Here is a 12,395-nt window from a genome sequence, read left to right on the forward strand (position 1 = left end):
TTGAACCACACGAAAAGAAAAGTGGTAGAAGAATAAGAAAGAACTAGAGTGGACAAGCTGGCCAAGCAAAAGCAACACTCCTAAGCGGGGCCGATTGTCCCTCCACTTCAAGCTGCCGGGTGTCAGCCCTGGCCGACCGCCGATGACATCCGGGAGCTTCGGGAATGACCCCTCACATGTCAAGAGCATCCATTGGACTGAAGCATCTGGTTCAATGATGGCATTGGTCGCGTGTGCTGCGGAGATCAGGAAGACCCCGACGTGGTCGAGACTCTTTGGTCGTGAGATCAGCAGACGGATGTGGTGGAAGCAACCAAATGCGCAACGTAAACGCTGCAGCCATGTCTCGGGCGCTCGCTCGATGCCAAGAAGATCGTGGTATGATGCTCGACCCAACAGCGAGCGCCACGAAGCCACCGAACCATGGCGTAACAGAGTCTCAGCCAGCCGGCGGTGACGCCACCTCGTGGTGGTCAGTGGCGGACAATCTGTGGTTGCGCTGCCCGACGCCGAGGGCAGCCGCCTCCATAGACAATGTCCCCGATTGCAAGATGTAAGACGCAGATGATTCATTCCCCAGAAGGTAGCATGATCTTGAACTATTGACAGCGACCCTTCTCCACGTCAGCATCAACTTCCGGATGAGACGAGGTAGGCTGCGACCAGAGGTCATACATATAGTGCAGCCGAACAAAGAACACCACATTGCGACTCAAGGCGGGTTTGCTCCGTGCCACTGGTTCCGTCCGATGGTCCGGCATTTATCTGTTGGCTCGCCGCCACGCGCACAACGGCACAAGCCGCCTTGAGGATAGACCAGGCTGGGCACCTGCAAGCGGTCTATGGAGAGAAAAGGGGTTCGAGGAGGAGGCGGCAGGAGCTTCCGTTCGCCAAGAAGGGAATGTTCGCAGGCGTTCATGGTTCTACAGGCAGAATTGTCGCTCAGAGTTTTCGCCTAGGACGATCGACTGACTGCATGAGAGCTGGCGCATGATTCATCTCGTCAGCACCGATGGAGTGTTAAAAGTCGAGCATCCATCGCATTGCTTCATGACGGTTCATTATGCTGGTGTTGGGTGTGCCGCCCATCGTGGACCACGACCAGGAGGGATGATGCAGGTAGAGAAGCGGGCCGACGGTGGGCGGCAGTCTTAACATTCGTTCCCGACGTGTGGAGGGTCTTCAAGTACGACGACGGCGTACTTCATGCAAACGACCCGAGGGGGGCTTTTGGGAGCCCGAGTGTTGGTTCGCGGAGCTAGCTGAAGGTGGGTTGGGCCCTTTGGCCCTTTTGTCTCGTTCGTCACGTACGTAGTTGGGCAGAAAGGTCTGAGCGTTTTGCCAAGCGTCGAGCCGTGTGGGCACGGCTCATTTGATGCTTGATGGCGAGCTGTCATCTGAGACTGGAATCGATAACCGCCTCACAGATGGCGTTTCGTAGTCGAGGCTTACCGTGCGATGAGAGAAAACGAAGAGGGAGCCCATAGCAAGGACAAAAAATGGCAACAGTGATGTGAGGTCACGGAGATCGAGCCCATCCCATTGTGGGAAACAGCAAGAAGGGGCCTGACATGGCACCTCAGGCTGAAGCTAGAGAAGCAGGAACGAAGCACGTTGGCGCAAAGACCACCACTTGCCAAAAGCCCAGAAATGGTCCAAGTGTCAAGATGGCTTTCCCTGTCCAATCGCGCACCACCTCCCGAACGCTTGGGCCAGTCTTTGTCCAATCACGATCGCCAATCTGACGTCCCGATTCACCCTGGTGGGCTGCAGTAGGCAGGGGCTCGCCCAGCAGCTGCTTCAGCAGTTGGGAGAAGCACAGAGGCATAGGGGCACAGAAGCCCAGAAGCCCAGAAGCCCTGAACGAGGCCCTGGCAGGCACAGGCACCGCGAATAATTTGGTGGTCGCTGGGTCAAGCCGGCGTGTGGACACGGACCGACCTGGGACTATCCTTGACCGCCGCGTTGCGTTACCTCCCGCAACCTCGCTTTTCTCCTGAAGATATTCCCAGACTGGCCCAGCTCAGCACGCATCGCATTCGACACACGCGCCACGCCTGGCGCCGTAAATACCCCCAAATCCTTTTTTTTCACCTTCCTTCTTCTCCCTTTCCTGTGTCTGTTTGCTCTGCGCTTTGCACATACTACGACCCACTTCTGTGCTCCGACTCTGCTGGCAGCTGTAATAATCGACCGAACGACGTCCAGCTACATACCTTTTCCCCCTTCCTTCGCGACAACCAGCCGGTAAACCACTACATCTGTATCCACACACCTGGCTTACAGTCTTCTGATTCAGCTCTAGCTTTGCATCAGCGCGCAGAATCTATAGCGATCAGGAACCAATCCTCACGGCGACCGCCGATCGCCTTGCGAGCATCCGACCTACGAACCCCTCCCTCCACCGCCGTATTCGTTACCTCCTCCGCGCCTTCCATCCGCACCGAATATACCAAACGAACGCGCTGTGCATCTCCCATCCTATTTCCTACCTGATGAAGCACCGTTACCGACACTTTTACTGAGGCCATCCTCCCAACATTGCGGGGAGTTCGCCCGCATACTGCGTCACCGTCTCGCAGCATTTTTGCAGGAGCGGAAGACCCAGTCTACGCAACAGTCTACACGCGTCCAGAGCCCCCGCTGGGGTTAAATATCACAAATGCCCTGGCAGCCGCTGCTTCGGATCGCATTCGCCGTTGCGACGTATCCGTTTGCTGCGCAATGCCCTGCCGACCTGCCACTCGAGATTGGCGACGAGCTGTATATTATCGAGGAAACCCCGGACGGCAACTGGCTGCGCGGCTATCTTGTAGCCCCGCCTAGCTTGCTTTCGGGACTCACATCTGTCAAGGGCCAAACTCTCGAGGCGCGCGTCTTCAGCGGGATTTTCCCACGGAGTTGTGTCGAGGTTCGCGAGGTCTTGGGCGAGACAGATGATCCAAACGAAGAAGATGATGCCACCAGCGATGATCATGCTGGCACAGAGCACTTTATCGAGAGCGACTCCGGTAAGGGTGGTTTGGCGGGCCACGCCGACAAGACACGGAAGAGGGATAAGACAGGTACTCGGAACTCCAGAACAGACGAAAAGGGACGCAAGCTTCTGAGGGATCTCACCAATGGCACTCACGGCCGCCTTTCAATCCCTCTTGTACGGGACCCTGAGGCTCCACGCCCAGCGGCCCCTGTACCGATGCTCAAGATTGGCGACGAGACACCGACCTCCGCCGGAGAACCTCTGATTGACGAGATCGCGAGCTGCCTGCGAGAATGGCACTCTACAAACCTCCATGAGCTCCTCCTCACTCGGCAGTACTCGCGACTGGACGAACTTTCGCGACTTGTCACCTCCCTCAACCTAAGCCGGCAACAATTTCTCCACAACGTCTTGACGACCCACGAGTACGAGCGCCTTCGCGAAAAGACGGTGTGGGACTTGGTGCGGGTAAACAAGCTTTGCGGCGGCGAAGTCATCGTTCGCGATCCCGAGGAGCGAGGTCGTGTCTTGACCGGTGATGACTCTGTGGTGGAGACAACGAAGCTGCAGTCCCTAATGAGCCTTCTTGATGAGCCACCTCAGCCAACTGTCGAGCTGACTGCGCTGCACCACGTCCTGGTCGAAATCAAGGGGTTTGCTGGTGCCTCTACCGAAGAGACGTCGCTTGCGGTCTACTTAGTATCCAAGGCGTCTGGCGGCTCGCCCGCTCCACTTTCAGAATGCTTCATGATCGAGATCCCTCCCGGAGGCACGCTGGGAACCCTGGCCAAGTCAGGCCAGTTGAAGACACTATTCGCAGATCTTTCCGCCCAGGACATCGGCGACGCGCCATCCGCCGAGTCGGAGTTGTACCTTGTGGTCAAGGTCCGAGCTACGCAGCAGATCATTGGTGGCGGAAAGCCTGAGTCGCGCTCTGGATCTAAATCTCAACCGTTCAAACAGCAAGACCCTACGAAACCCCCTTCAGCGAGCGGCAACAAGACAATTAGGAGAAGTCTTATGTGGGGCAGCAAAGGTTCAAGAACAGGGTTTTCTCGCGGCGGACAGATGAACAAGATGGACTCGGTGACTGAGCGAGCCGACATGCGGCCCCCCACGAATGGAGAAAGTCGTGATGGCCAACAGCCACCCAGCACTGCCGGGTCAAGATCACGAAACGGCTCCCTCGACGGTAACCAAGACTCACACTTGATGGCTGAACGGACTGTGGGAATCGGTGTTCTGAGGCTGAACTCGATCATGAAGCAGAGCGACTCGATCGAGCAGGTGCTCAACGTATGGTCGCCGACGCCAACTTATCTGTCTGACAAGCAAAGCGGCGAAGAGTGGGATACCTTGGTTCGTGAGCTAATGGACAGCAAGTCTGGTCACTATGAGAGGTCCAGGAGGGCGGAGCGCGTACAAGTCCAATTAAAGGCTTTCAACCATCCTGATGCCGATGCACTCATCAAGGCCACGCCGACGCTCCTTGCTGGTGTCTGCAAGACCGCCAAGATTGGCTTCTCAGGAGCACCGACCAAGCCAAGATCAGACATATATGTGACGCTCGACCAAGCCGCTCTATCGAGACAGAATCTTCTGTCACGTTATGGAGGCAACCCGACGACCATTTCCAGCAACGTGCATGCCAACAATCTTCAACTCACACTCGAAGTGCGCCGAACTTCCGGACAACGGATTGAGAACTGCATATTCGCATCATCAAATACAGAAGGTGTTTCCACATGGCGTTCACTTGCTGCTGAGAGGGGAGAAGCATGGCGCCAAACTATCAGGCTCTCGGTGTCCCCTGAAGACGTTTTTACCTCACATATCGTCATGCTCCTCTCCGACTCGCCGGGGTCCCCCTTTGCCGTTGCTTTCATGCCGCTCTGGAACCAAGAGGCGTTCCTCCGGGACGGGTCTCACGCGCTTTTACTCTACAAAATCGACGATTACACAGCAACGGCACAGGCTGGTCCAACTGGAAAGGGTGGTTATCTATCGCTGCAATGGAGCGCTAGGGGCAACGACGAACAGAGCGCCGAAGTTACGGGACCACTGGCAACGCTTCGCGTTCACACATACCTCTGCAGCACACGGTTCTCACAGGACCGTATTGTTCTGGGCCTTCTGAGGTGGAAAGAAGCGTCAAAGGAAGAGGTCCCATCGCTTCTGAAGCACCTCGTTTTTGTGCCCGAGATTGAGGTTGTGAAGCTCTTGAGTGATGTCCTGGACGCACTTTTCGGCATCTTGGTCGAATACGCTGGGAATGACGAGTTCGAGGACTCAGTCTTCACCGCGCTTGTCAGGGTCCTCGGCATTGTACACGATCGCAGATTCAACCTTGGCCCACTGGTAGACCAGTACGCCGAGAGCCGCTTCAATTACCCCTTTGCTACACCTTGTCTCGTTCGGTCCTTCACTCGTCTGTTAGAGAAGCCCACGGAACCGGAAACGTCACGAAAGCTTCGATCCACTTTCAAGGTCGTCCGCCACATTCTCAAGTTCATTACCCACGCCAGAGGTCAACAGAAAGCCAAAGAGGCCGGAATAGGTATCACGTCCTCAACACCTGGCTTTACTCGCCATCTTCGCACCATCTTCAAGGCTTTGGATGCGATGATGCGCAACAATGCGCCCGTCCTGGTTGGAAGCCAGACTCTGGCAGTGCAGCACTTTCACACTTGGCTTCCCGAGCTCGCTGGACTCCTCACTCCAGAAGAAATTCTGCACATCGCTATCGATTTCATGGACTCTTGTGCCGGCGTTAAGGGGAAGCTTGTGCTATACAAACTCATCCTGGTCATCAACTACTCCAAGCTCGACATATTCTCAAACCCTGAACAGAAGTCCGCGCTCAGCACGAACACGGTTAGGTGGATTGAACCTCACTGGGGCCACAAGGAGAATGTGACCGATCTCTGGAAGGAACAGGTTCGGCTCTGCTGCTCGATCCTGGCAACTCAGGTTGGCACCTTAGGGCCAGAGATTCCTGACTACATCCCAAAGCTTATCGACTCTTACCTGTCGATCCAAGCTGTGCCTTCGCGGCCACGCAACCGACTCTCCCTCCTCTTTCCAATGTCCTATCCTTTCCCGAGCAAGGCTGTTGCCGATGAAATTACCTACGACGAGACTCTCATCGAGCTTTCGGCTATCCTCTCAGCGCTGTGCAACTCTCCCGCCGGCATGCAGCTCGACCTTGGCGAGGCAGACCTCACTGTGCTGCTTGAGAACGCTCTCCGTGTTTTCATGAGCATTCTCAACGGCCAGGCTTTCCCCTCTACCTGGTTGAGTGTGCATATTTTCCACCACAAGTCCATCATGAAAACCCTGCAATATCTCTCGAACATCATGCTCGAGTCATTTCTTCCTGATCCCGATGACGCAGAGAACTTCAACACGGAGCTGTGGAAGATGTTCTTTACGACACTTTTGAAACTTGTTGGCAGCCCGGGCCTCGCTCTCGAGACCTTCCCAGAGCAGAAGAGGCGCGCCGTTTGGAAGATTGCTGGGGACGTCCGAGAATCCGGTGCTGAGCTGCTACGCCGTACGTGGGAGGCTATTGGCTGGGACACCAGCATTGAAGAGCGAGCTCGCTACGGCCTCACAAAGATGGGAGGCTACCAAGTTCAGTACGTTCCAACACTCGTTGGCCCCATCGTCGAGCTCTGCCTTAGTGTGCACGAAGGACTTCGACGGATGGCGGTTGAAGTACTGCAGACTATGATTGTCAGCGAGTGGACCCTAAGCGAGGATCTTTCTGTCGTCCAGACGGAGATGATTGACTGCCTTGATCTGTACTTCAAGTCGAAGCCTCTGACGGAGAGCATCCTTCAAAAGCTCTTTGTTACTGAGCTTCTGGAACGATTCGATCCACTCTCCGAAATCCCTGACGAACCGCTTTACGCTGCTGTTCGCGAGATGGTTGGCACTGTGGATGAGTTCCTTGAACTTCTTGTCGCTGTACACAGCGGTGACGTGGCCGGCGAAGCGTCTCATATGATTAACCGTCTCCGGCTGATGGAGTTCCTTCGAGACATGCAGAAAGAGGAAATATTCATCCGTTACGTCCACCAACTGGCTCTCCTTCAGCGCGAGTCTAGGAACCATACCGAGGCTGGGCTGGCGTTGCGCCTACACGCTGACCTTTACGATTGGGATCCTACACGACAGGTTATCGCACTTCACGACCCCGAATTCCCAACTCAGTCACAATTTGAGCGCAAGGAGCGAATCTACTTTGACATGATCAAGCACTTTGAGGACGGCGAGGCCTGGAGCAGTGCACTCACTGCATACCAGGAGCTGCGGGTTCAGTACGAGACCAACATTTTCGACTTTTCGAAGCTTGCAAGAACAGAACGCGCGATCGCCAAGATTTACGAGACGATTGCCAAAAGCGACAAACTGGTCCCCAAGTACTTCAAGGTAGTGTACAAAGGGCTCGGGTTCCCGGCTGGCCTGCGTGACAAGCAGTACGTGTATGAAGGCTCACCAACCGAACGCGCATCCGCCTTCACCGATCGCATGCAAGAGCAATATCCGTCTGCCCAAATCGTCACCGGCGGCGATGTTGATGACTCGGAGGGCCAGTTCTTGGTCATCTCCGCCATCTCTCCCCATCGCGACCTCTCTCACCACGTTTTCCAACGAGCCCGCGTACCTCAAGTCATCCGGGATTATCTCATCTCTTCTCAGCCTCAGAACTTCTCCGTGTCATCTAGGCGCAACACCACTGGGCCTGTGGCTGAGCACTTTGCGGAGAAGGTAGTCTACACAACAGCCGACCCGTTCCCAACAATCTTGCGGCGCAGCGAGGTAGTTGGTGCCTACGACGTCAAGCTCAGTGCGTGGGAGACGGGACTGGAGCGCATCGTCCGCAAGACGCAGGAAATGACGATCATCGAGAAGCGGGTCGCCGAGGGCGACGACGAAAACGCGCAGCTGCTTCTCGATGCTGTTGGTGTCTCGGTGAATCCCAACTCGGAAAACAGTGTTGTGTGCTACCGCCAGCTGCTCCCAGAACCCGAGGATGAAGAAGACATTGAGCTCAGTCCACAAGACAACGCCATCCGCATGGCCCTGGTGGACCATGCCATTATGATCAAGAGGTGTCTCGGGACTTTCTCGCGCAGCTCCAACGACATGCTCCGCCGCCGACACGACGAGCTCATGACTTGTAAGTTTGTTCCCGTAACGCAACCAAGATTTGTATTAACGTGCCACAGACTTTGTCTCAACCTTTGCGCCCGAAATCGCCCATTTCGCGCCTGCTCAGCCAACTCACGAGGTGACTGCTGCCCCATCTCCGACGTGGCGAGGTTCCTCTCCGTCTATCTCGTCACCGCGCCCTCAGAGCGTCATCACGGCGATGGCCAACGGCATCATCACGGAGGAGGCAGCCTCTGTCCAACCCGTCTCGATTCGACAGGGACGAGGAGCCCGTCTCAGCTTTTTGGGTGGCCGAAAGAAGGAGCCAGCCACGCCGACACTGACGAACGGGGATCATTACGGTGCAGGTGAGGTTGACGCGGCGAGTGTGCGTAGCAAGAGCTTCGACAAGGACCACAGCAGCAATCGTCGCAGCATATTGCGGAGCCCACCGTTCCGATGCACCCGTCCTTCACAGTCTTCCACCCGTGGACACTGGTGATTGGATCACCGACTCGGGTGGCCGTCGCAGCTCCGATCTGCGAACGCTATCGCTGTCGCGCACAGGCACGGGCAGTGGCGCAGCAGAGAGGCACGAGGAGCGGCCTCAACCGAGCGTCAGCAGCGGCGGAAACCAGGCACCAGGGCTGGTCAAGATGGGCAGCGTCCGCAAAAGATTCAGCATGCTCAAGCTCGGTAAGAAGAGCAGCCGGGGCAACGGCCTCATGGGCGCCGTCGACGAGGAATAGGACTTTCTCGAGACGGTGCGGCGGATGGGGTACATGAATGAGGAGACGGGCGAGTGGCAATACCCGGTGTCTTGACACCACTGTTTTTATTTCTTGATTTGTCTTGTAATTATCCTGTCCCCCTTGTCGGACTCTCATTTCTCCAGCGCCGTCTCTTTTTCTTCTTCTTGGGCGTCGCGACCTATTGCGAGAGGGCGGATGACCCTGTGGTGTTCTCGAGGTGACGGGAGGTCGGACTTCCAGGATACCCTGTCGACTGGGGGTAGTCTCACTCTTGCATTCTCGTTGCGCAAGACGGAGAGTTTGTGTGGATTGGGGCTTTGCTGTTCATAGCCTCGGAGTGGTGGTGTTCTGGACATGTACGAATCAATCCGGGCTGGACTGTGAATACGGCCCCCATTTCTTCCGCGCCTCGGTCGATCGATTGAGAGGCATGTGGTCTGTAGCTGTTGTTCGCTTCGAAGATAATACCAATTTGGCTTTTGAAAATGCGTGCTGCCCGCTTGGTGCTGTGAACATGTGCGGCTACTGTGTGCTTATTGTAGGTCGAAAATGGTTTGACCATAGGGTTGTCATGGCACGTACAAGCAACTCTTGTAGACGCAGCCGCTTCAGTAGAAGACTACACCCGCCAGACAAGGTCCACTCACTGGACGATGGAAAATCTGGCAAATGCAGCTCGACCGTTCTTATCTGCCAGACGACCGTTGATGTATGTCCCTTTTGAGTGTCCGTGGATTTCCTGCTCGTTCAGCTGTCCTGTGTACCAAAAATCTCTCGGGCCGAAGGAGGCAGAGTAGGAAACGCAGTGCTCGCTTCAGATGCCCAACACTCACGTCTCGGGAGCCATTATGGGGCTTGGAAATAGAGTGACGATGAGGATTGAGCCTAGATTTGATCGTGAATATTTTGCTGCCGACACCTCATCTGGTGAATGGCTCTGCTGATCACACTTTTTGATGAACAAAGTTCGAGAGAGCAGGATGTTTGAGGCGATACTTGGAGGCATCAGACAGAGGATCATAGGCATGATGCCCCTCCCTGCTGATCAGTGGAGAACGCATCCTGCCCCAGTCCATCTCCCGAGAGCGGGCTTGTATGTATGTCTTGCAGAAAGAAACAAGACTCCGGGCGAGGTGACGTCAAACAAGCATGCCCCGTTCTCGGGCCGCTGCGAACTCCGTGGAGAGTGTGGGGTAGATGTGGAATTCTCATTCCGCCGTCTCGGTGGGGGCGTCCGGCTCTTCCGATCTTGGATTTGGGGCTTGGGGCCATGAGATCATGACCTAGCCCCGAGCCTGATGTGGACTTGTATAAAACGGTTTGGAGAAGTTCTTCAGCTGCCGTTGAAGTCTCTCAAGATCGAAAACCCAGAATTCTCCTGAACACCTCAAACCAGACCAATCAACAGTAAACATGTCTCACCTCAAGTACTACGCATATGAGGGCGTCGGTGTACGGAACCGAGAGAAGTATCGATATAGTCAAGCAGTCCGCGTTGGCGACAGGATCGAGTGTGCCGGCCAGGGTGAGTCGCCCAGCACATCCTGACAAGAGGGCCTCGCGCTCGCTGCATCTTCCTCGTTGATGAACTCGCTTTCTGACATGAGCTGCAAGGCGGCTGGCACGATGACGGCACATTCGAGATGGAAATCAACGTCCAGATCGACCGTGCGTTCGCCAATGTCGAGAAGAACCTCAAGGACGCTGGCGGAAAGGGCTGGTCGCAGGTCTTCCGTGTTGATTCGTATCATGTGCCGCTCGACGATGAGGCGCTCGCTGCCATGATTCGGAATTTTGCCAAGTACATGCCCGATCACCAACCGATCTGGACGTGTGTTGGTGTTCCACGTCTCGGGGAGGAAGAAATGAAAGTGGAGATCGCCGTGGTAGCCCATGATGCGGAGGGGGCCAAGACGGCCTGATGGGGTGTCAAGTCAGTGGATTGAGGCCCTTGTGATAAGAGCCACGGACCGAAGGACATGGTTTGAAGGGAAATGGAGCCTCGACGAGAATAAAGCTGACATACGAGCTGCAACAACGTCTGTTATTTTTCGACGCATGCGTTTTCGAGCTTGTCCAGCGAGAAGGGAGGAGGGGTTAGTCTGAGGTAGGGCTAGGTACCTTATGATGCCTAAAATAAAGAATGCATCAACGTTGACTGATGGTAAGGTACCTACCTACCTGAGTGACAATTGAAAAGTCGGCAAGCGCGGACGGCTCACAGGCATCACAGAACCCTCAGGGGCCATTCCATGTCAAGTCATGCTAAGAAGGAGCAACCCACGTGGAGTGGAGCTCGATACCACGTCGTCGTTGGACAACCCAAGGCAGCGCTACTACTTACTACCTGTCAAGTCATCTTCACCAATCCTCCTCTCCGCTCCCATACCAACCTTGAGCTCTACATGGTACATGTCTATCCAGCCACGTGTCTGCCAAGAATATCGTCTGCCAAGAATGTCGTCTGCCAAGCATCTCGAAAGCTTTAGTACCACCAATCCCTAGCAAGCCATCACAACTCGAACCCCGCCAAGCCCATACGCAACCTCACAGGTGCCAGAGGAGCCTCGGCACAGGGACTGCTTCAAGGGCACTTGCGCGATGCGACACATCGTAAGAAGCACGAGATGCATCACCCCTTCAGGACATGACGACCTCGCATCACGAGACTGGAAAGGGAAGTGCCGTCAAGTACCGAATCATCCACGCCACATCACGAGAGCATCCCCGCCGCGACGCCCGCCAGAAATTGCTGGGTCGCGACTTGTGTTACATCGTGGCCATGTTTGACTTGTGGAAAGATTTTAAGCATGTACGCCGACTCCGGCATCGACTCCGGCAAAAAAGAAAATAGGCTGATGGGGTTGCGAGGGCGAGGGCGAAGACGCTGGGAGACAAAGAACCACATCGGGCAACAACAAACCCGTGCACCAACGAAGCGTGCGTCATGGTCAACGATGCCGCCTCCCCGGCGTTGCGCTACCACCCAATCCGACATGATCCCAGAGGAGCCGATGCATGCCAGAAAATTTCTGTCTTGAGCTTAGTACCGAAAATGATGCCTCTTTCTGCCCAACCATGAAGGGAGAACACGAGATTCTGGACGGCAGCCGAGGACTGGGGCATGGTGCTCAGCGTGCGACAGTGGGAATGAAGAATGCTTGTGATAGGGACTACCTTATCTTCTACGACGGGCAACGACAGCGCATTACTGGCAATTCATCTCCCCGTCACGAAGGCCTGGCTGGGTAGGAGACGCCGGCCCCTCGTATAGGCGAAGAAGCAAATTAGCGCACCGACAACGAGGGACCAAAATAGGTTCGTTGTGGAGTGTACTGGCTCTTCGCTCAGCGGTCTAGCCAGCAACTGGAAAGTCTCAGTCTGGGGCTTCTAGCCGGAACCGATACGACCTAACCTCAGCCGGGTCCAGCCCGGCGAAGGCCTCGCCCGTGTTGTGCCCTCAGCGTCTTCAGCACGACGTCATGACGCGACTCGACATGTCTCAA

At 55.5% G+C, this 12,395-nt stretch overlaps 3 protein-coding genes across 3 annotated transcripts; all 3 read left to right on the forward strand.

Annotated features, from left to right (window-relative positions):
• Positions 1-341: 341 nt before the first annotated feature.
• VDBG_05472 (predicted protein) lies at positions 342-972 on the forward strand (the record flags this gene model as incomplete). Its single annotated transcript, XM_003004313.1, has 2 exons — positions 342-553; positions 687-972. 2 exons carry the CDS (start codon positions 342-344, stop codon positions 970-972), a joined length of 498 nt encoding a protein of 165 aa, XP_003004359.1.
• A 1,690-nt stretch (positions 973-2,662) lies between these two features.
• VDBG_05473 (conserved hypothetical protein) lies at positions 2,663-8,886 on the forward strand (the record flags this gene model as incomplete). Its single annotated transcript, XM_003004314.1, has 3 exons — positions 2,663-8,165; positions 8,215-8,505; positions 8,540-8,886. The coding sequence occupies 3 exons, from the start codon at positions 2,663-2,665 to the stop codon at positions 8,884-8,886; spliced, it is 6,141 nt and encodes a 2,046-aa protein (XP_003004360.1).
• A 1,416-nt stretch (positions 8,887-10,302) lies between these two features.
• VDBG_05474 (endoribonuclease L-psp family protein) lies at positions 10,303-10,811 on the forward strand (the record flags this gene model as incomplete). Its single annotated transcript, XM_003004315.1, has 2 exons — positions 10,303-10,414; positions 10,504-10,811. 2 exons carry the CDS (start codon positions 10,303-10,305, stop codon positions 10,809-10,811), a joined length of 420 nt encoding a protein of 139 aa, XP_003004361.1.
• Between the last annotated feature and the right edge of the window lie 1,584 nt (positions 10,812-12,395).

The sequence above is a fragment of the Verticillium alfalfae genome, genomic scaffold (genome assembly GCF_000150825.1).
Source record: "Verticillium alfalfae VaMs.102 supercont1.6 genomic scaffold, whole genome shotgun sequence".
In the NCBI taxonomy this organism is placed as follows: domain Eukaryota; kingdom Fungi; phylum Ascomycota; class Sordariomycetes; order Glomerellales; family Plectosphaerellaceae; genus Verticillium; species Verticillium alfalfae.